At 41.8% G+C, this 24,549-nt stretch overlaps 1 protein-coding gene across 1 annotated transcript in view; it reads left to right on the forward strand.

Moving 5' to 3' along the window:
- Positions 1 to 3,892: 3,892 nt before the first annotated feature.
- Positions 3,893 to 24,549, forward strand: part of CDH2 (cadherin 2) — a 333,069-nt gene continuing 312,412 nt past the window's right edge. The window contains exon 1 of the mRNA XM_007935561.2: positions 3,893 to 4,102. Coding sequence (XP_007933752.1) covers positions 4,043 to 4,102 — 60 coding nt within the window. The 5' untranslated portion in view covers positions 3,893 to 4,042. The remainder of the gene's footprint in view (positions 4,103 to 24,549) is intronic.

Consider the following 24,549-nt stretch of genomic DNA (forward strand, 5'->3'; position numbering starts at 1 on the left):
ACATGGAGCCACCATGAGTCAGCATCAACTCAAAGGCAACTGCTCACTGGCTATCAGAGGGTATTACTCAGGGAAGCTCAGCTAGAGCGCACACCAAAGGGAACTGGGAAGGAAAACACAACTTGAGAGGTACTTCATAGAAGAGGAGAGGCTATCTTAGGGGCCAGAAATAAACAAGTGTTGTTCCTGCCTTGGGGGTAGGAGGCTAGCTGCTTAGATTACTACTTTTTACAATTTCTTTTAAAAATGAAGACCCTTTCACACAAACCCCACATGATGGATCAGTTATTTTCAGTATCTCCTGTTTGAGAAAACACACCAGGACAAAGAGTTATTATGATTTTATTTCGAAATGGATGCTTAAAATTGAATCATCTTAGCATCTACATACATATGAAAACTGGCAATGTATGCAGGGAATATCATTTATTCAGTCTGCCCACAGTGTTTGGTGCACATGTACATTTATAGGTTTCTTACAGTAAATCAGCAGCCCACAGATCAGAAATCAAGGTACTACCAAACTCACTGCCATCATATCAATTCTGACTCATAGTGACACCTACTGAGTTTCTGAGGTGGTAAATCTTTACAAAAGTGGATATTGCCCCAGTTTCCTTCTGTGGAGCAGCTAGTGGGTTTGACCCTCCAACCTTCTGGTTAGCAAATGCCTTAGGCACTGCACCACCAGAGCTCCTATCAAGAGATTAAGTTGATTTTATGTATATGATCCCAGCTCTAGTTTTTATTAATTTTAATAATTGTATTATTATTAAAAACCACCTGGCTATCTCTCTAGGTCACTGACAAGCTCCCTGCAGTCCTTGAGTTCTACAGGCTGATGGTAAAGCAGTCTTCAGACTGAAAATGCTTTCAGCAGCTGCTAAAAATCTGAGCCTTTACCACCTGCCTAGAGAAATGAATGGCCCCACCAAATCTTCAGTATGGTAACTATGGAGGTAAACTGCACTGGATGCCATAGTCAATCTTAGATCTCTTCTTATTAACATCAAATGATACTTAAAATCTCCAATAACAGGATTTTAGACCAGGCTATTCCTTCTCGTGAACAAAGATCACAAAATTGGGCTGACCATATCATTAGGTTAAAATAAGGCAAAATTCCAGAAAAATTTATAACCTTTGAAGAGTAAGAGGAAAGCAACTTAGATTAAAAAAAAAAAAAAAGATGCTGCAGGTGCTTACCTGGTGATTGAGCACTGTGAGGAATCAGAGAAGTAGTTGACTGATAAACATTCTAATACAGAATTTGAAGTCATAAAAAGAGTTTAATTTATAAGGGACAAGCTTCAAGCAGATAATACTACCAAACAATTGAGTTATTCAGGCTGAAGTTTGCTCTACCTTTAAATTAATCAGAATGGCAATAAACATTGATGGCTACTGGTGGGAGTGGTGAGGATTTAACCATAACCTCATGTCCAGGATCACAGTTTAATTCCTAGGGATGGAGTTGAAGTCTACAAATCCCATTTTGGAATCCCACAACAAAAGATAACCCTATATTGCTTCTGAATATTTCACTGTTATGTGTGATTCCCTATAAGTGGAATTTATTAATATTCTATTGCAAAGATAACTCTTAAGCAGATGTATGACAATAACATCTAGCAAAAAGAAAGAATAAGCCCTTCTTACTACTACATTAGGCAGCCTTTCATCTTTTAAATTTAATTAGCATAACCTTTCCTGTAGTTTTGAGAGGAAGAAAATCCAAGAAAAACTTTCTTTCTTAGAAAAAGACTTACAATGTTATGTTTTAATTAAAATTGAGTAGCCTTCTCTATGAATATTAAAATTTTTAAAGCCTAGCCAGCAATCATACATTATTAAAAGCTACATCAGTTATGTCAAAGAAATTAGTATTTCATTTTTAGACGTTCATCATCAAGTTTTTAAATAATCAGTATCCTGAAATTCAAATAATGTGAATACTTCAGTTATCCAAAGACAAGAGGAAACACTAAAGACAAAAAATGTTCATTAATTATAACAAAGTTCAACGACCTCCTAAGTGTTGAAACGTTGAGATAAAGGGATAATTTTATTTACCTGTAAAATCTGGGAAAAAAGAAAAATAATGGTTCTGGGGAAAAAAAAAAATTATCTTACCGAAATCAACTGGCCCCTATCACTTCCCCATTCAACAAATGTTTGTGACTCAAACTTGTAAAGTCTCTCACTTTTGGTGTTGCCCCTCCAATCCTTTATTTGGTGCGAACTCCGTGTTCTAGCAATCATTTTATCTTTTAGATAGTATTTTTTTTCACCTCGTACTTTGCGGGTTCTGGCTTTTAGATTTTTTTACTCCCCTTGTTCTTTTGTTGTTGGTAGTGGTGGTGCAGGTAGCAAGTTAAAGTTCCTGAAACTGGTAGAATTGTGAACCGTACCTCTAACGGGTAGAAATATAAAACGCGTTATTTCTGATAAAATAATACGCACTTGCAAACTCCCAGAGAACCCAAAACACGAACAGAAAAACTTGGGGTTCACTAATACCTACACAAGGATGGAAGCTGACAAGAGGCGCAGGCGCCCAGAAGGGGCAGTGGCCTCTGCGTTTCTGGGCCCGCAGGTGGCTAAAGGGCAAGCTCCTCAGACAACAATGGCTAGGGTGGGCTTTGCTACGTCGCTAGTTTGTAGCTGCTCCCAACTGTAAAAACAACCTATCTCGGAAAAAAATAACAACAACAGAACACAGAAGCGGGCGTTAGGCTACTAAGGAGGCACCCTCTCGGCCCCCATTCCTAATATCCGTAAGATACCCGACCCCGATCTAAAGATAGTGAACCTGCCACCAATCAAGTTTCTGCGCAAGTTATTTTATTTCCCGCAGTCCCTCCAACTGCCAGGGCGGTGTTCCGAGTACCCCAGGCTTCCCTCCGGCGACCCCCCGCGGGCTGCAGCAAAATCGGGGCGCTCTGGCGGCGCGGGGGCGGGCGGCTGCCTTGGATCCGGCCAGCGACCGCCGCAGCTCGTTGGCCTCCGATTGGACACAACGCGGGCGGGGAGACTCGGCTGAGGAGGGAGGCGGGGGCGAGGGCGGCGCGGCGGCGGCAGCGGCGGAGGGAGGGAAAAGGAGCTGGGACCCAGCCGCGCAGCCGGGCAGCGCGTGCGGCTAGCGCAGATAGAGCGGCGGCTGCAGCTCGCCCTGGTCGCGCTCGCGTAGGCCGAGCGGGGGTGCGCGGCGGCGGCGAGAGCTGCGCTCGTGAGGGAGCGGGGCAAAGCGAGAGCCTGTGGGCGGGTGCCGGCGCTCAAGCAGCAGGGCCACCGCGGCAGCAGCTGCGCGGGACGGAGTCGCAGCGGTAGCGGCCCTGCCAGCCCCTCGCCTTATCCCCGCGCTGCCAACGCCAAAGAGCAGTATCCAACTCGCCTGGCGACGGAAAAGGGGAGGGGAGAAGCGACCCTCAGCCCCCCAGGCAGCTGCAGCGCCCGGCGGCTGGACTGCCGCTCTTTGTAGGCTCAGCGCGCACGGCCCGCGGCGCTCTCCCTGTCGTCTTCATCGCGCACAACGGCCCTGGAAAGGGGACCCGGAGGGAGCAGAACCGCGAGCCCAAAACCTCGCGTTGCGGAGCTCCTGGGGCGCGCCATCCGCTCCGCTTCCACCTCTGCATACTACACGGGCCAGGGTCCTCGCCGCCAGCATCCCCCGCGGCTTTTGCAGCGCTCGGGCCGGAGCTGAGTCGCCTGCGCTGCCACCACTGCCACACACACATACACACACTCTTTCTCTCACTCATACACGCACGCACGCACGCAAGCCCTTCTCCCCCGCCCCCTCCCCAGCTCCTTGATCTCTCGGTCTGTTTTATTACTCCTGGTGCGAGTCCCGCGGACTCCGCTATTTGTCATCAGCTCTCTCTCCATTGGCGGGGAGAGGAGAGCAACGGAGAAGGGGGTGGGGTGGGAGGGGAAGGGAAGGGGTGGAAACTGCCTGGAGCCGTCTCCGCGCCGCTGTTGGTGCTGCCGCTGCCTCCGCCGCCGCCGCCTCCGGCTCCTCGCTCGGCCCCTCTCTGCCTCCATGTGCCGGATAGTGGGAGCGCCGCGGACCCTGCTGCCGCTGCTGGCGGCCCTGATCCAGGTACGCGTCGGTCCCGCGGGCCGGGCCGCGGGCGGGGTGGGGCGAGAGGCGCCGGGTCCCTTTGTTCCCCGCGCCTCTGCGGGGCTGTGCTGCGCACCCGGGAAGGGAGGTGCCGCACCGCGCGGCCGGGAGCTGCGCAGGCACGAGGCTCAGGCGAGGCTCAGGGGCAGGGCTGGCGGGGCCAGCAGGTCTTCTGCGCCTCTCCTGGCGGGGCCCGTGGGGGCCGATCGCAGGGCACCATCTGCTCCTCTTTCGGGGCCAGGAGAGCTCGCAGGGGTGTTTGTACGCAGAAGGGTGAAGTGGAACATCGCAGGTTTTGCAGTTGTCTGCTTCTGACCTCCCTCATCGCACTTTGCTCCTTTTTTTTTTTTTTTTCCCCTCCTTTTGAATTTCTGCTGGAATGGGTCTGGAGTTTGCAGTGGAAATTCTCACTCTGGTGTCTTAGTTTTCGGTCTTGCCGACCCCACCCCACCCCGGTACCCGCGCCCCTCCCGGTGCCCTGGGGCTCCCCTGCCCTATTGTCTTTATCCCAGCCCAGAGTTGCCCTCTATTTTTGTTCTGTCGCCCAAACAATGTTCTGGGTCAGTCCCACCTGCAAAGAGAATCTCGCCCCCTTGTCCGGAGAAGTCGATGCCGGCTGGCTCCTCCGCAGCTGGCCCCTGGCTCTGCACGCCTTCATCCCGCGGGCAGAGTAAGTTCCGTTACTTGAGTATCATTGCTCTCTCTCCCCCAGGCTTGCTCTGACCCGTGTGCGTCCCAGGGGCGCCTTGGCCGGGAGCCTCCCGCACTTTTCACACCCTCAGAGAGCGCTCCCAGGCTTTCCATTTTATCACTGGTACGAAGCTCTCATCCGCGGCAGGAAGCACCTGCTTTAGGCGGGTCGCGGGTTCCCTCCCCTCTCCACCACGCGGGTCTTCAGCTCGGTAGGCCGTCCAACTTTCCCGCGGCGACCCGCCCGAGGATGCCTCACGGCTCCTGCCGGCCCGCTAGCCCAGTCCTGGGAGGCGATCCTGCACAGCATCGGCCTTGAGCCTTTGCGCTGGACCTGGGCCATACCAGGACCTGGAATTTGCCCCCACCTTTGGTGTGGGTCAGAGGAGGCTGCGGGACAGGGGCGTGTCCGCCCTCGCCTGGGGGCCCGGTACGTGGGGTGGGGGAAGGCCGGCCAGTGAGAGCTCCAAAAAGTGCGGGCGGGGCTCAGAATTGCCGTGGCGCCGGGGGCGGCCCGGGCAGGGACAGATGGTGCGGATCGTGGTCTTCACGGGTCAGGGCTCGTCGCGCTCCAGCCTCGGGGAGGGGTGGGAGGGCGTCCTGCCGGTTGTCGGCGGTCTCTAGCGCTCTCTCCCGCTGCCCTCTAGAGGGGTGTGGGCCGCGGCCGCGCTGAGCCCTGTCCATGGTGCGCTGTGGTGCGGTGTGCCCGGCCCTGCCCCGCCGGGCCCGGCCCTGCCCCGCCCGCCCCGCCCGGCATCGCGCTTTCCTCTGGGTCGCGCTCTCACTTTCTGGCTCGCTCTCGGTTGCTGGCTCCTTGGCCGCCAGACCCGATGTTCCTTTCTCCTTTCTTGGGTCTCCTTTTGTTCTCTTCTCTGCTGCTGGTCTTTCTCCCTCCCCTTCCCCCACTCACCAGTCTTTCGTAGGCTCTTTCCTGACTCTGGGGTTTCAGAACTATTAAAGTAGGCATTTCTGGCCTTTGCAGTTTTGGGGAGTGGATGGAATTTCTTCTCACTTGGGGGTGGAGACCTGCCAGTCACTTGCTAACAAAAGTACCTCCTGTTATAAAACCGGCCTTTATTCCTGGAGTGCACACTCCTCATTCTTTCACCTCCTGTCACTTCATATATTGTTTCTTCTTGAGAAAGGGGGTCTATTAAAGAGAATAGGCTGAAGTGAAGGAAGGGAAAAGTGCTCAATAAGTGTTTGAAGTTGAGAAGGTAGGACAAACTTAGAGGACTTCTGTGTACACCAGAGGTTTTCTTTTTTGTATAGGAAAGATATCATAGATCAAAAGACCTTACTTAAAAAAAAAACAACAGTATTTTCGGGGCATCGTTGAGTGGTCTTATGTACTTAAAAACGACTTAATAAATTTTCAGAATGTGGTGGTTTTCATTAACTTTGCATCTGAAAAGATGTTTTAATGAAATGGTACACAGTCAGGGCAGGAGGAGACATGTGTTGGCCATTCATACCATGGGACAGCCCACGGGTTTCATAACTGGAGCAGTCTCGTTTCCATCCTTAGTCATTTGCCTTAGAGTCAGTTGTGAATTTTGTATGTCATTTCCCTTTTTATTAAGCATTTCTCACAGTACTTACAATAGTGAAACAATGCACGAATACGTTCAGTAATATGTTCCTTCTTGTTTTTATCTGTATGGATTTTTGCCGTTTTCAAACCTTCATGAGAAAAGAAATTTAAACTTTGTCATCAAGCTATTTGGCAGTCTTCTAATTCTCAAGTGTAAGTCAAGCAGTAGATTTGGAAGGTCATCATGAGTGGAAGCAGAGTAGTGCAACATGAGTTGTAGGGTCAAGTGCTCCATGTGGATTGCACAACTGAGATTAGAAATGACTTTGTGCTAATGGTCTGCTTTACACACCAGAACAGCAGCGATCTATCTGCAAGGTGAAAGTGGCCTCTCTGCAGGCAATCATCTGCTACTAAAACTCAGTCTCAGACCAGACTAAACCAGCTAAGAGTTTCAAAGAGAGAATGTGTAGGTTATTAATGCAGATGCACAGCAACCATATTTCTTCGGAAGAGTGAAAAAAGGGTAGCTAAAAAGGAGCTTTGTATTGTTACTGGTTAACTGAAGCATCTGCATTCCTTGTTTTACTTTGAGCGATGATTTATTAGTTTATTATGCTGTTACCTAGAGTTACATAATTCTAGTTAGTTTTGCATTGTATGACACTCAGCTTCAATAATTTATTTTTCCTTATTTTAATTTAAGGTATTAGTAGTGCCCTTTGACAAAAAAAAAAAAAAATCAGAGCATTAAACTTTATTGCTCAAGGAATAAAATATTTAGATTACAAAGTTGTGATGAACTTTCCTTTTGAATTATACAAGTGACTTTCATAGCCTTAAATAGATTTATCATTAGGAAAAAAGATCAATTTTACTCTCCATCCAGTAATTAATAGATTAGGAATCAGTTTTGTTTTCCTAGGTCACATTTTAATTGCATAGCTTCATTTGTTCTGATTTAAATACACACCCCTCGGGTTATGAGGCATCAAGGACATTCATAAAAATCTTAGTCTTATCACATATATCTCTGCTTTCAACCTTTGGATGAGGGCCTTGAAAGAAAAAGTGCATAATCGGTAATGTGTTTTTCATCTATTAAGCATAGAAATTAAAGAGAATAATTTAACACATGAAATGTATATAGTAAGGAGAAGCTTTACTTTAGGATGGGGTGGAGCTGCAGTATAATAATGATCTAATGTGTGAAACACATGTAAATATTCTCAGCATTCATTTGTTTTTCCTGTATCTTTTAAAGTTCCTCCAGAAGCTGTGAGAATTAACTTAGTTGGTGTGCACAGTTGATGTTACTTATTGGACGTACTTTTGTGTGCTTTTGCTGTTAGTATTGGGACATGTGGTCATTGCTAAAAGTTGGTGCAGTGCAATTGTGCTAGGGGTGATTAAAAAAATAATTATTTGTACATGCTAAAATGTTTTTGTGGGTATGTTTAAAAAAACCTTTTTTTTTTAAGTCTCAATTGCAAGTTCAGAATTTAATGTTTAGTGTACTCTTTTACTTTCCTACCTTCATCTAAGTCTGCCTCTGACCCTCTAAAAGTTTGGTCTGAGATTTTGACGGAAATTCTTTTAAAATTGTTGTTATTTTTTTTAATAAAGAAACTAAAGTCTTCCTGGAGCAGATTTTTTGGTGATAGTATAATGCACCAAACTGTCCTTAATTTCCTTTTTCATTAAAAATCTTCAATTCTTTAATCTGCTGTTGTGCCTCATTAAGCTTTCAGGTTATTAGTTAGGAACTGTCAAGATTTAAAGCAACAGTTAATCTTGCTTTGAATTTTATTTATTTTTTTTAAATCCTGAATGACTCAAATCCTCATCCTGTTTCCAAGAGGATGTTCTTGAGTTAGATGAGTGATTTTTAAAGAAAAATCAGAGCTGTTATTTGGGAAATACAGTGTTTGTGTTTATACTCTTCCATTCTGTCCAAGTTAACATTATTCAGATTTGTTCTTTTGGCTCACATACAAAAAGTAATCAAGTTTAAACTCTGTAAAGACTTGATGGTGATTTTTATCAGTCATTTGTAAGTATGATAGATCTGGAATTTGAATTGTGTCATTTAAATAAGTATTTCAGATCTGCTCTCATTACACCTTTTACCCACTGTCCTCCAGTCGGATCTGACTCAGTGATCTGACTCATAGCGACCCCTCCTTGGGTTTCCGAGGCGGTATCATTACCGAAGTAGATTGCCCAACCTTCCTTCCGAGGAGCAGCTGGTGGGTTTGAACCACTTGCCTTCTGGTTAGCAGTCATATGCCTTAGGCACTATGCCACCAGAACTCCCAGGATACCTTTTAGACCTTAAGTATTTTAAAATTGGCTTTAGAACTGTAAATTGAAACATAATTTGTGTAAATGAATCATTTCTTTTTTACCTGATAATAACTTATTTTTGTTTAAATTCTTCAACTAATTATAATAGTTAATATGAGTAGGAGCTGGTCTTTGTATTTAACTAAATATAGTTAAGTTTTAATTAAACAACATACTCATGCCAGAGTATACTCATGCCAGGGAATTAAAAAAAAAACAAAAAACCAAACTCACTGCCATGGAGTCGGAGGATCTGACTCATAGTGGCCCCTCATTGCGTTTCTGAGGCGGTATCACTATGGAATTAGATTGCCCAGCCTTCCTTCGCAGGAGCGACTGGTGGGTTTGAACCGCTAGCCTTCTGGTTAGGATATGATACCTTAGGCACTACACCACCAGAACTCCTATATGCCAGGGAATAGGTAGATACAAATTAATATTTTAATAGGAGTTAAATATTCCCCAGATAGAAAGTGATGGATTTTAATTAGGCAGAAGTTCAGTTCAGAAGCTAAAGGGGACTTTTTGAAATATTTGGACTTAAATGTCATGATTAATGTTATAATAGAGTTTTTATGGAAAAATAGGTTATACATAAGTCTTCGCAGTTCTTAATCCTCTGTTACTCCCTCTGCTGCTGCCCTTGGTTTGCATATATAGACACATACATGGTTATATGCACATATATGTGTATATGTATATATATTGTGTGTGTGTGTGTGTGTGTAGCATAAGGAGCTCTGGTAGCATAAGGCTGGTGGTTCAAACCCACCAGCCACTCCTCGGAAGGAAGGTTGGGCAATCCTACTTCCGTAGTGATACTGCCTCGGAAACCCAAGGAGGGGTCACTGAGTCGTGGCCGACTCGATGGCAAATAACAAACAACAACATATATATATAATATATATACATATATGTGTTCAAGATTGTCTACATGTGTGTCTCCTTCCACACTCACCACAGTTTGTCATGAAATATCAGGAAATAGTTGATTGATCACTTTGTGTGTGTCATCCAAAGTGTTTTGGGCGCCAGGAGTATAACAACTTTGTTCTGTGCAAATGAATTATCCTTGCAAAGTGTCAAGGGCAAGAGCTAGTGTCAAGGGCAGGAAGCCTGAGGTTTTAATCTGGTCCAGATGTAGTCTAGTCTCTTAAACTCTCATGACCTCATTTTCTTCAACAGTAAAATCTCTGGCCTGGTTGAATTAGTTAATCTCTAAGGGACTTTTCAGCTCTGTAATTCTTGAGGCTGCTTAAAAGTAATTCAAATATGCCTCCTTTCTCTTTATGTTCAGAGGCTTTTAATTTTCAACCTGAAAATGTATGGATTTTCAGGTGTTCAGAGTAGTAGTATTTGGTTTTAGAGGCATTAGTAACAATAGTTTATCATATAGTATAGGTAGGAAGTCATCTGAATTTCTTAATTTGCTTGACTTTTAAACTTAGTTTTCCTTCCTGGGCTGTCCCTAATTTTACTGCTAATAGGAAACTTTTTTGTTAAGTTTAAAGGTAAACTTAATATTACTAGAAATAGAAATCATTAATTTCATTATTTTTACACTAAATTTTTCTTGAGAGAGACAATATTGCCTCCATGTGGACTACTGAATTGAGTGATACAGGTTAGTTTAAAAATATAGCCCTGTGATCTAGCATTCTACAGATACGCTTATATTCATGTTGAGCAAAAGATAGTCACTCATTGAAGCATTGTTTATAATTAACAAATGATTGGAATAAACTGAAAGTCAATCAGTAAGAACTGGTTAAATAAAGTATATTTATTTACTTATTAATTAGAGTATAATGTACAGACAGCTTTGAGAACCCCTAGTGCTTAGTGCCTAAGGCACTTGACTGCTAACCAGAAGGCTGTAGATTCAAACCCACCTGCCACTACTCAGAAGGAAGGTTGAGCACTGTACTTCCATAGTGATACTGCCTCGGAAACCCAAGGAGGGGTCACTATGAGTCACTGACTCCACGGCACATAACAACAACAGTAGTGTGTGTCAAAGATTCCTTTTACTTGGATCCACAATCATCACCCATGGAAGAAACAATCAAGAAATGGAATGATATATTGCACTGGGCAAATCTGCTACTAAAAACCTCTTTAAAGTGTTAAAAAGCAATAATATCACCTTGAAAACTAACTTGTGCTGGAATCAAGCCATGGAATTTTCAGTTGCCTCATATGCATGTGAAAGCTGGACAGTGAGTAAAGAAGAGCAAAGAAGAATTGATGTTGAATTATGGTGATGATGATGAAGAAGAAATAGACCATGGACTGCCAGAAGAATGAACACATGTGTCTTGAAAGACGTACAACCAGCATGCTGCTTGAAAAGGAGAATGGTGAGACTGACGTGCTTTGGACATGTTATCAGGAGGATAACATGTCTCTGGAAAAGGACATCATGCTTGTTAATGTACAGGGTCAGTGTGAAAGAGGAAGACCCTCATTGAGAAGGATTGACACATTGGCTGCAGCAGTGGTTCAGTCAGAGCAGGGATTCTGAGGATGGCACGGGACTGGGCAGTGTTTTGTTCTGTTGCACATGGGATTGCTGTGAGTTGGGGCCAGCTCAGTGGCATCTAACAACCACAGTGCGTGGAACAAAACGTTTTAGTTCTACTAGTTATGGTTCAAGACAATAAGTGTTAAGCCATCATGTTAATGGGATAGTGTTCCACCTAGAAAAGCTACAGAGAAGCACATACAGAAATAATCAGTGAAATTTCAAAGCTTCTGAAAGACGATAAATAAGGTAAAGACCACTGATACAAGACGAATGGAAGACTAGAAGGTCAAGGAGAGTAAAGATGATGATGACCTAAACTAATATAAAACAACCTACAATGTTTATGCAGGCTGAGTTGTAAGTTAGTTCAAAGGAAGATTGATTAAAATAATGGGAAGCTAATTAATGGCTATATTTCCATGTTGACATCATGGAAGATGACCCCATAGTGCTGAGTTATCTGTGCCTGAGAGTTTATAACAGGTTATTAAGCCATTGTATTATTTCATACATTTTCTTGGCTGAATAATCAATTTTTCCACTCTTTTGTTAGTGAAAATGTCTTAACATGGATGTTACTAGTTTGTAGAACTTGAGGTTCAGAAGAGTATTTCGTATAGGAAGCAGGTGTTTTGGCGTGTTGCCTTGATTAGGTACAGTTTACTTGAGTTTTCCCAAGTAGCATTGGGAGAATTAGTTGTGTAATGCTTGTAGAACAGCTTGAGATATTTAAAAGAAGGTGCTATTATAAATGCAATATGGCATTCATAATAGAGTAACCTAGAAAAGTGCTTGATCCATGATCTTTTCTTAAGGTTTTGTTTCACAAAATTTGCCTACCTGTAAATGAAAAGAAAGAAGCAAACGAAGGAAAGAAGGAAGAAAGATTGGTTTTTCCTATTATAAAAAATAAAGACTAGAGTAATATTAGGAGGTCTGGTGGCATAGTGTCTAAGGCGCTTGACTGCTAACCAGAAGGCTTGGCGTTCAAACCCACCAATCACTCTTCAGAAGGAAGGTTGGGCAATCTACTTCCGTAGTGATACCTCCTGGGAAACCCAAGGAGGGGTCGCTATAACTCGGATCTGACTCGATGGCAGTGGGTTGGGTTGGTCGTAGAGTAATATTACTTTTATTCCATTATATATTGTAATTTTAATACTAATTCTTGGTCAAATTTACTTGACCATCATAATATAAAATGTTTGTTTGTACTCAGTTTTTTCTCCCATTCTATTGTCTTATTTAACGTTTAGGTAAATTTAGGTATTATGTTGGGTTTATTTATTTTTTTAATTAATGACCCATAATTGGGAATCTTTATTTTTGGACTTACTAGAGCTGCAAATGTAAAATGACTCTTTATTTTTAAAAAAGAAATTAGTTTATATCAACTTTCTTCTCTTGGACTAAATACGGAATTTATGTTAACTGTTTTCAGTAAGAATTGTAAGGATTACCCTCTTCAGTTTTTTTTCATATCCACAGTTATTTTACTTCTGGTAATTGTCGGTGGGTCGTTCATGTAACTCAGAGCAGCCTGTATGCCAGAGACCACCACTGAAACTTTGAATATTTGCTGCTCCCTCTTCAAATCTTTTTCTTACTGGTGATCTGGTAGTATTTAAACAAAATGTAAAAATTAAATATTTGTGATTTCTAAGGAAGGAAACTGATGTTGGGTGGTCGCTGTTGCCCAATGCTGTTGTGTTGACATAAATTTTTTTTTGCAGTTTTGAATTTTGCAGCTTTGAGTTACCCTCTCTGTTTCATCTTGACCTTAAGTGTTTTGCTTGATTTTGGTATCTGAAGCCAAAACGTAGTGCTTGGTTAGAAATTGTATTCATTTTTTTGATATATTCTCATGGAGAAAAAAGAAAAACATCATGGAAATGATTTGTTATCAGTTTTGTAATTCATAAAATTTTCTTAGTTACCAAATAATATGCTAATTAAGTGCTCAAAAGATAATTTTATGAATCTTGGAACTTAAGATGCTTCCTAAGAGCCTAGACACTGTCAGGCTAAGGGTGTTTTTTGAAACTGTGTTTTCTCCATGTTCTTAAAAGTCAGTGTAAATTTGAGAAAATCCCATCACTAAGTTTTGAAATTTTAATGGCATATTTTCCATGTGAATAGGTTGAAATAAGTTTTATCTCTCACAAATAAATTTAGTTGGCATCTTTTGAAAAATTTATGTCCACATTTCAATGGGGCCTCCTACTAACTGGTTCCTGTGAATATTTGGTAGAGTAACTGAGTACAGACACTGATTTGTTTGCTGCAGAGAAAACCTAGAACTATTTTGTTTGTAATTTGACCTGTTGTCAGTGGGTGGATACACTTGGCTTGACTGTAATCTTAAACAAAATGTCAGTTGGTTGGGGACCTGTTAAATGAACCCTAAAACAAAGGACTAAAAACCATTCATTTTATTAATTTTAAAGAGCCAATCTGCTCTTTCTGCTTAACACAAATCTTTAATAAACTAGAGACTATGACCACTTTAGGTTTTTTTTTCTTTGCCTTTTGTTGTCTAAATTGGTTAACACAAAGGTTCAGAGTCTGAAGTTCATTCTTTGTGGCTTTCTGGTCTAGTAAATAAAGTTTTGTGCAGGCAAAATATTAGCTTTTTGTAGCTGCTTTAGCACCTACCTCTGGTAGAATCTATCTGGTGCCAATATCTCTTAAGGTTGTATTGTCTTGCTTCCCCATCTTATATTTCAGGGAAATCAAAATTCAAATGCTACATCCACACACATAAGCTTTGGAGGAGTACTAAATTCATACAGGAAGCTATGCATATAAGACTTGCTGAATGTTCATTAGCTGAACATGCTGTGTAATCATCACTCAGATCAGGTCACAGCATCACCGGCTCTCCAGAAGCAGTCTTTAGCCATCGCCCAGTGGTGACCACTTGCTTGATTTTTCTCTGCGTAGATCAGAATTGCTGTTTGTGTGTGTGTGTGTGTGTGTGTTTTGTATAAACAAATTCACGTAGCTTTTTCCCTTTTACGTCTGGTGTCTTCCTCTTAATTTGTGGAACTATTCATATATTGTGTCATGTATTTATTTTTTTTGAGTTATACTTTTAACAATCACAAAATTAGGAAAAACACATGGACACTCTAGAACCATCTGGGAGATTAAAGACATTGAAAATTAATAACAAAGGGCAGACTGATTGTTTCATTGCATTTAAAGGTCACTTGGCATGTGTATGGTGTCAAGCCTTGAAATACCTTTTGTGAACTTTTCTGCTTGGTCATCTTTTTTGGTAGTTCTGGTAGTGTTGGCAATATAGTTTCAGCTAAAAAGCAAAAGGCATTTGGAATTCCTTAAGTTATAACCTCTCTTGCCCTTACCTTTAGCAGAAAGGCGTGGAAGGTAAATTATTCTTTTTGACCTGAAGTTTCACCCAGTAGCTTTGGTGACTAACAGATTCTGGTCTTTAAAGTAGTGCTTCTTTCAGTAGTACCTTCTTTGGACCTCTTAGTGACCACCATCTCAATAATGCCCTCTCCAGATTTTTTTAACTTTTAATTTAAAAAGATTAAACTGAGGGATTATAATGCTTGGAAGCTGGACTTTGGTCTGCTCAGTGTGCAGGTATCTTCTTTTCATGTGTGTGTGTGTTTTTTAAGTTTCTGAGAGGTTGGGAGGTTCTGTGAGGGATGCAGAGTGCCCATACTTGCCCCAACATCTTGTTTCAAGAGACCCTTTCCCCCCATTTATAAGGGCAGTTTAGTAGATAGTCTTGTATGTGGAAGATTCCATGCATACTGATGAGGACTGAGAAAGAAATTCCATAGGTAATGCACACCAAGCGTTTGTTTTCTTCAAGGCTACTCTAATCTGTTTTTGTTCTGACATGTGTGGACTTTATTTTGCAAGGTTGTTTTTTAAATATGCTCTTTGTGTCGTCTCAGTCTATTGATAGTTAATTTGCATTTCACTTGCTTTAGCCATACACATTGTTTTTCTGCCAGAACAGAAATTGCTTGCTTGCAATGTTTGTGTTTTCAGTATTAAATTTTATTTACAGTTCTGTCTTTCCTATTTGACAGATAACTAAGAACATTTGGGGGAGAATATCATTTACCTTTTTACTTACTGCTGTCAAGTCGATTCTGACTCAGAGTGAAGTAGAACTGCTCCAAAGGGTTTCCAAGGCTGTGATCTTTACAGAAGCAGACTACCATATCTTTTTTCCCATGGAGCAGCTGGTGGGTTTGAACCGCTACCTTTTTGATTAGCAGTGGAGCACTTAACCACTTTGCCACCAGGGTTCTTTGTGAATATAATAACCATTGATTTAAGTTGCAAATTGATTTAGAGTTAAGTACTTTGTAAATGAAAATGAGCTTAATTCATAATTTGGTTTATAGTCTTCCCTTTATTTGAGGTTGCCTTGTTGGAGCTGTCTTTTAAAAAGGGATAGGGATATGTTTAAATGTAGAGGACAATGGATTATTCAGCAGATCATGTGTAACATTTTAGGGATAAGTATAAAAACATTTTGGAAAATAGTGAGATTAGGTTTTTTTAGTATTTGCATATGTAACGGATGTTGTCCTGATTATGATGCAGAGTTTTCCTAAGTCTTGGTTTTGTGTAATTAAGACAACAAGATCCATGAGGTGTGTGTGATTAGAATGCTACTCTTGTGTTGGTGAATGGAGATAGAAATTGAGACCTGTCCACCTACAAAGACGGTTTCTCAGGCTTTATGCTATATCAGATTTTACTTATTTGTTTATATTTTCACATTTAGATAGTCAAGGATATTCAAAGATATTCAAGTGGCATAATGGTTAAAGCATGCAGTTGTTAATCACAAAAGGTTGGGAGTTCAAACCCACCAGCTGCTCTGCTGCGTGGGAGAAAGATGAGATAGTAGCTTCTGTGAAAATTTACAGCCTTGGAAATCCTATGGGGCAGTTCTACTTTGTCCTAAAGGGTTGCTATAAGTCAGAATCGACTTGATGGCAGTGGGTTTAGTTTATCTTTTCACATTTAGACATTCTATGTTAAATTTATTTTTATATGTGATACAGGGTAGGAGAACTTGGGTTGTTTTTTCCTTAGATTTTTTAAAGATAGCATATGCATACACAGTTACACATGGGTGGCCATCATTTTGAAATAACTTTTTATTTTAAATGAACTAAAATGCTTTCTGTAGATATTTGAATCAATTTGTTGTTTTCCCTCTTCGAGAGACTGAAACATTAGCCTAGAGAGGCAGTGTGCATCATGGTTAAAAATGGGCACCCTGGAGCCTTTCTGTCTGTCTCTGATGATTGTTGTGTGAACTTGGATGACATATTTGACATCTCTGTACTCTCAATATGCTCATTTGTAAAATGAGGATGATAAATAGTATCTATCATGAGGTGGTTGTGAGGAGTAAATGTTGTCATGTGCCATCCAGTCAATTCTGACTCATAGCAACCCAATGAGACAGAGTAGAACAGCCCTATAGGGTGTCCAAGGCTGTGATCCTTGCAGGACCAGATAGCCAGGTTTTTTTTCCCTACAGAGCTGCTGGTGAGTTCGAAGCGCTGACCTTTTTGGTTAGCAGCAGAGCACTTGACCTTTTGCACAACCAGGACTCCTGTGAAGAGTAAATAACAAATAAATCACTTAGAGCACTTCTTTCACTGAGTAAGAAGAGGCAAGTGCTGCTTCCTTACTGGTTTGATTCTAGTAACTTTGTATAACGTTTAGAACCTGGTGGGCCATTCTGCCATTACTACTTATTTGGTAATTTGGGGCAGTCTTAGTTTCCTAGTGCTGCTTTAACAGGAATACCACAGTGGGTGGCTTTTTTTTGGCTGTTTCAGCCATTTTTATGTGTACAATTCAGTGGCATCAGTTACGTTCCCCATGTTGTGTAATCATCACCAGTATCTGTTTCCAAACTTTTCCATCACCCTTAACAGAAACTCAGTGTCTTTAAGCACTGTCCTTTTTCCCTCCCCGTTCCATTCACCCCTGGCAACCACTACTGAACTTTGGTCTCTATGCCTTTGCCTAATCTAGATATTTCATACAAATGGAAACACACAACGTTTGTCCTTTGTGACTGACAGTTCACTCAGAATAACTTTTCAAAGTTCATCCACATTGTGGCACATTATCAGAACTTAATTTCTCTTGATGGCCAAGGAATATTCCATTGATGGAAAAGGCTAGAAGTTGAATTCAGGGTACTGGGTCTAGGAGAAGCCTCTCTCTCTCAGTGGCTGTGGGGGAAGAACCTTGCCTCTCTCAGTATTCCTGGGTTTGCTGGTCATCTCCAAGTTTTCTTTCTTGTCTCTGTGTCTGCACAGGTCCTCATAATGTGGAGGTGATTAGGTTTAGGACACACCATACACTGATACGACCTCTTTAACATAACAAAGAGGCTCTATTTCCAAACAGGATTACATTCTTAGGTGTAGGGGTTAGGATTCCAACACATACTTGTTTGGGGACACACTTCAGTCCATAACAGGGATATAATCTTACCATTATTTTACAGAAATACAAGCAGAGGATTATTTAGTTACCAGGGTAAATTTTTATCACTTGATATGTGTAAGGCCTTTTGTGTTTATTATTACAGCTGCATGACCTGTAGTTCTGTGTGGAATATGGATAGAGTTCCTTAGACACATTTAGAAGCCACAATTAAAGGACACAGGTTTTAACATGAGTCCTTAAATCCTAACAGATGATTTCTAGGCTTTTTTTTTTTCTTCCAATTTTTATTGTGGTTTGGGTGAAAATTTACAGAGCAAATTAATTTTCCATACAGCAGCTCACATATACTTTGTCTCATGACGTTGACTGTAATCTCTCACAATGTAGATTTCTAGGCTTTTTTAACTGGGGAGAAGAATTAATGTATATACAATGTCATGCTGCCAGCACTTGATTTGGGAATAACAGAGAAATCAGGCAGGACCTATTCTGGTGTCTTCTAGATCTGTCTCCTCTGTGATTTACTTATTCAGTATCCTAGCATGGACGCTGGAGTGTGTGCTTGTGTGTGTGTGGACGGGAAGTACGGGTGTGTTTTGGGACTAACTTGGAACCAGAGTTAGTCTCTGAATACTTCTAACATGATGATGGGGACCTGGGAGATCCATTGTTTTCATAGATGCTGATGATTTATTATATACTGCAGGAAATGTTGCATTTAACTTAGTATCATTCTATCCTAATAATAATAGATCATTTTTGAGTAATTGCTCTATGTGAAACACTGTTCTAAGCAATTTACATGATTCACTCATTTAATTCTCAAGAAATTATACTCATTTTACATATGAGAACACAGAAGTGCATATAAGTTAACCAAGGTGTCCGAGGTTATTTTGTTACATGACAGAGCTGGTATTTGCATGTGAGTTGCCTAATACCAGAGCCTGTGTTGCTAGGTTTGGTATGTATTTGAATACAGGTAAAACAGTTAAGGCATGACTGGCATTCATTTCTATTTTCTATATGTATGAAGATCACTTTAAAAAAAATTTCTTGTGAAATGTGAATGCAGAAGAGTCTATCAGTGTATAATACAATTTAAAGAATGATTAAAGTGTATAAAATATACCAGCATAACCACCAACCAGGTAAAGAAATAGAACCATGCCAATAACTTAGAAGTCCCCAGCGTACCACTCCAGTAACATTTCTTATTCCTTTCCTCCCGCCTCACTCATTGCCATAGAGTAGGATCTGATTCATAGTGACCCCTCCTTGGGTTTCCAAGGCAGTACCACTACGAAAGTAGATTGTCCAGTCTTCTAACTATTATTCTCATTTTCCTGATACGTACTCATTGTTTTTCTTTAAAGCTTTACTATCTATGTATAAATATGTATGTATATATTGGGAGCTCTGGTGGCATAGTGCCTAAGGCATTTGACTGGTAACCAGAAGGCGAGCAAGTCAAACTCACCAACCACTCCTCAGAAGGAAGATTGGGCAATCTGCTTCCGTGGAGAGGCCACGGAAACGCAAGGAGGGGTCACTATGAGTTGGATATGACTCAACGGCAGTGAGTGTATCTATATATGCTTATGTATTTGTATATATGTATATATATTGTATGTATACATATATGTGTATACCATTCACATACTTGGGTATGTATATAGTGTGTATATATATATATATATATATATATATATATATAATGTGTTTTTCTTTGCACTTTCTTCTCAGCATTATGGCTGTAAGATTCATTGACATTGAGCTGTATAGGTATAATTTGTTCATTTTTACTGCTGTAGAGCATTCCATGCTATGAATGTGGTACAGTTTATTCATTCAGTGTATTGTTGATGGACTTGTGTGGTTTCAGGATTGTGTTATTTTGCTACTAGGATCAGTGCTGCTAGAAACCTTCCTGAATACACCATCTGGGAGATAAGTGCCAGAAATACTCTGGAGCGGGGCATTGCAAACTTTAGCTTAAACAAGGCTCACTGGAAACCAGATTCCTGGTTGTTACAATATCTTTTCAGGACCTGCCTTGAGTGTCTGTCCAATTCAGTAAGTCTGTGGTGAGACCTGAGAATGTGCATTTCTAGTCAGCTCCCATGTGGTAGTAAGGCTAGTCTGCCTCTTTTCTGGGATGCTGACCAACGACTAGTATCACTGGGTTGTAGGGTGTGCATGGCATGTTCAATTTCATTAGCCAATGCAAGGATTTTCCAAACTGGCCCACCAGCACCATGTATATATTTTTCTCCTTCTTTTCAGTCTCAGGGTACTTGATATAGTCAAACTTCAGAATTTTTGACAGTCTAGTATAATGGTATCTCATTGTCGTTTTAGTTCAGATTTCTCTGGTTACTGATGAAGTCGAGTATGTTCTCTACATGTGTTTTGGCCTTTTCTTCGGTAAAGTTGTCTGTGTGGAAACTAGCTTGTCAGCCAAGGTTTGGCTTCTTGTCTGTGGCTTGCCTTTGCTGTCTGCTAATTACCTTTGCCTCATACTCTCAGTCCTGATCTGTATGAAGGACTGCAAGCCCTCTTGAAAGATGACTCATCTTTAATATTTGTTGAGTGCTTAAGGTGTTGGTGACATAGCACTTTACCTACATTGTTTTGTTTCATCCTTGCAACCATGGCATGACATAGCAAGGTGTTATCATCATTATTTTTTACAAATGTCAGAATGAGCCTGCTTCAATCATTTACATGAAGGAACATTTTTAGTAAGTAGGTGGCTTTCCAGGGCTTGAACAGTGTTTTGCCTTTCTGATAGCGGTTTGGCCATTTCCTTACAAAGCTGCAAAAGAGTTGTTGCAGGGGGAGTAAGAGAAGCCTACTCAAGACTTTGCTGGGTTGTAATCTGAAGGAGGATTTGACTTTTAAGACCAAGGACATAAGGATCCCAGTGGCAGGGATCATAATTTGGCCTTAATGAATGAGAAAAATCTAAAAGCTTGAACTAGACACAGGATAGGCTACCTCGGAAACAGGCAATTTTTAATCACTGGCCGCAGGACCCCTTGGTGATGACTTAAATGAGATGCAGTTACCTGATCAGAGTAGTTGATGGGTCTGGGAATTTCTCTAATCTGATTCTGGCTCAGATCTGTACTCGCCCAGTAATCCAGAAGTACATATGCTGTCTCTTCCAGTGCTGGAGTTCGCAAGAACTTGAGAGGCCTTGGTTGTCTCCTTTCAGACCCTCAGCACCAAGCTGTCCTTGTGGGATTGTGGTACTGCTAGGTTATAATGTGTTATTTGACCTAACTTCTTTTGCATATTTAATCTTGGTCTTTTACTGTTCCAAAAGATTGAGATACTGTAGGTATGTCTGTTTCTTTCAAGGACCTATTAAATAGCATTTCTTGTCCTGCTGAGTTGTGGACTAATATAAAATAAAAGAGTCAGCAGATAAAGATCAGAATACCATCTGTATTACTGATAAAGACTAGGTTGGGGAATGTGACTTAAATGTATTGGATCTTAGAATGAATTTCCCCCGTGCCCCTTATATTTGCCAGTGCTGCATAAAACCAGGCTTCCCCATCTGGACATTCTGCCCCTGTAACAACTACAGCATTATAATAGTTGCATGTTGTAGACAGGCTGGCTCCCAAGAGGACAGAGGTGATAAAGGGAGTGGACTCTAAATGCTCAGTTGTTTTATCCGGACTCACCAGAGGTACACAGAGGTCAAGAGGGTTGTTGCTAGTGTAGCTACCACTATAGGATACTCTAATACTCCACTCTAATGTCCCCTAGCCTTTGAGGTAGCCATTGAAATTATATTCTGGACCGTCAAGTAGGTACTCCTCCAGAGGAGAGACGAGCAGTCTGTCGGGGCAATCTTACCTGCAAACTCATGAATCTTTAGAAGATCTCTAGCTTTACTTTTTAGAGAATCTCAAAAGTTAATTGGACCTGCAAGATGATTACAAACGAACAAACAAACAAAGTCACTACCATCAAGTCGATTCCAACTCATAGTAACCCCCATTGGGTTTCTGAGGCAGTAAATCTTCATGGAAGTATATTTCCCAGTCTTTCTTCTGCAGAGTGGCTGGTTGGTGGGTTTGAACCACCCACCTTCTGGTTAGCAGATTAGATACCTAGCACTTGGCAGATTTAGAAAGCAAACTAATTCCTGCTCTTGGGAAGGGTTGTCCCAGGTGAAATTAAGTTCCCAGAGCCTGTCCTTTGTGTTCCAAAGGCCCTAAGAGAAGGCCAGTGATATCTGAGTGAGGTACTGACTGTAGACAGAGAAAATATTCTCCATTCTAACCTTTCCTGGATGCTAGTCAGCCTGTGCCTCTTGTCTAAAATCCATGACCTTTGATCTAAGCAGAAAGTTCAAAGCATGAATGGGAAACTTAAAGATGCTCGTTATGCTGCATGGAAAAGAAAAGCACCTAAAAAAGAATAGGGTTGCTATATTGCCACATTCTGAGGCTTGCAGGTGGGTGGCAGAATTGCAAGTGCCAAGCTATCTGAAAGAAAAACCAGCATGCATGGTGGATCCTCCAACCCCCACCTCCAGGTGATAATGTATAGTGCTAAATTTAACCTTCCTCAGGGAGCCTCTCCCAGTTGCCTTTCGCTTCCCAACTAGTACCTTCAAACCCTCTTCATTTGCATTTCCCTCTGAGCCCAGTGCCCTCACCAGTGTGAGCTCTGCCTACTGGGTGACTGGTATATGCCTTCTGTCTTGAGAGCAGGTGTTTTTGGTCACTGCCACCTTGACTCTTTCCATGCCATTTGCTGTGGGGTTGCTTTGGTCCAAGAAGGTCCCCTCCAGACCACTTGGTGGAGGCTAACCCTTGAGCCTGTGGTCAAGCTGTGAGAAGCCAGGATGTAGCCCTGCTCCGCATTACCTCTCTGGAATTTAAGGCAGCTAACTTGGGCTGCCTTCCTAGGCTGGCCATTATTAATTTAAAGTGAGAACCTCATTAGAGTTCTTGAACTGTCATTTAAAAATAGTACTTTTTTGCTCACGAGTCTTTCGACAGCATATGTGTCTGTGTCTCGCTGGTCTTTGCTTATTCATGCCTGGCCCCACAGGCTCCTCTGAAGTCTTCAGCTGCTTCAGATCCATACTAGGGCCACTGCCTGTGTCAACCCAGGCCAAGCTGCAGCATTCTGTACCCACAAGTGCCCAGCATTTGGCTGAGGTCGCTGTCTGTCCTTTCTCTTTTCTGTGACCCTTGGCCTCCTGTCCTTCCTGAAGGTCCACTGCCTTAACTTGAGACCCTGCATCTATAGAAACAGCCACTTTCCTATAACATAAGCTGCTGTAGTTGCGGTCATGCATCAAGATCAAAATACTCTGTGGTTTAGGAATTAAAGTCTCTTGTTAAAAGCCACCTGCCCAACTATAAAAACCAGCCGCACTACACAGTAAAGGCTACAAGCCACCAAGTTAAAAAAAAAAAAAAAAAAACAATATGCAGGGCTGGTGAAAAGCATCCTTTCTGCCATTCCAGAAGCCCAAGTCCCTTCATGAGTATTTTGTTCCCCAACAGTGGTCTCCTTTTTTATTTCTGAAATAAATGCCAAAGTCTTTGAAGGACCCCAATAAATAGGACCTCTCTTTGCTGTCTGAGTTCTGAACCAAGTGCAATATAAGCCAGATGAGTCAGTAGGTATGAAAATATCACCAGGATTCTGATAAATTCTAGGTTAGAGGGTGTGGCTTTTATCTGTGGTCAAGTCCACTTTTTATACCAAATCCCAGCTATCCCCAGATAAACCCACCCAGCTGTAGATGGGGCTGGGCCACTTACCCTCAGAAATGCTGCAGGGGATCTCCAGATTTACAGCAGGGAAAAGGAGGTCCCCACACTTGTTGATTGTGGGCATGCTGACTTCCAGGTGGGAGGAGTAGTGGACGGCGGGGCTGGATACCAGCTGCCCAGACTCTTCCTTCAAGTGCAGCCTTCAGATAAATTCAGTCCAAACCAAGTTCAGACCACAGCTCTTCTCTCTAGGGCAGCAATTAACCAACTGTTTGGTCTCAGGACCCTTTTATGCTCTTAAAAACTATTGAGGACCCTAAAGAGCATTATATGTATCTGTGGTAATACCTGTCAATGTTTACTGTATTAGAAATTAAACAGACAAATTTAAAATGCTTATTAATTCATTTGATAACTCGTTACATGTATAACATTACACATTTTTATGAAAAATAAACTTATTTTCTAAAATAGAATAATAGGATTATGTTTACATTTTTTTCAAATCTCCTTAATGTCTCACTTAATGCAAGATAGCTAATTTCTCATATCTGCTTTTGAATATATTTGTTTGAGATATCACGTATCATGTAGCCTCTGAAAAACTCTAAGCTTGTGAGAGAATGAGACTGAAAAAGGAAAATATGTATTATGTTTTGAAAATCTGCCTCTGCAGATCCCCTGAAAGGGTCTTGGAGACCCCTAAAGTTCCACAGACCATACTGTGAGAACTGCTGTTCTGGGGCTGGCTATGGCGAAGTAAAAAGAGGTTGGAATGTCTCGGTTAGCTGAGTTCCTGCCATGTGAAAAGAAGCATCAGGAGGAGGGGATAAGTGTTCTTCTATAGAGGTAAGACAGTGAAACTGTCAAAGTAGCCAGACTTAAATCATATACAATATCCATGGTTGGAAATGCTAGCTAGTCGTTAGTCCTTGAGTTGAAGCTGGAACTGACCATATTAGCTCTGTTGTTGTTGTTGTTGTTGTTATGTGCCATTGAATTGGACCCGACTCATAGGGACCCCTCCTTGGGTTTCCGAGGCAGTATCACTACGGAAGTAGATTGCCCAACCTTCCTTCCGAGGAGTGGCTGGTGGGTTTGAACC

The sequence above is a fragment of the Orycteropus afer genome, unplaced genomic scaffold (genome assembly GCF_000298275.1).
Source record: "Orycteropus afer afer isolate SDZICR_OR568_19922 unplaced genomic scaffold, OryAfe1.0 scaffold00030, whole genome shotgun sequence".
Classification (NCBI taxonomy): Eukaryota; Metazoa; Chordata; class Mammalia; order Tubulidentata; family Orycteropodidae; genus Orycteropus; species Orycteropus afer.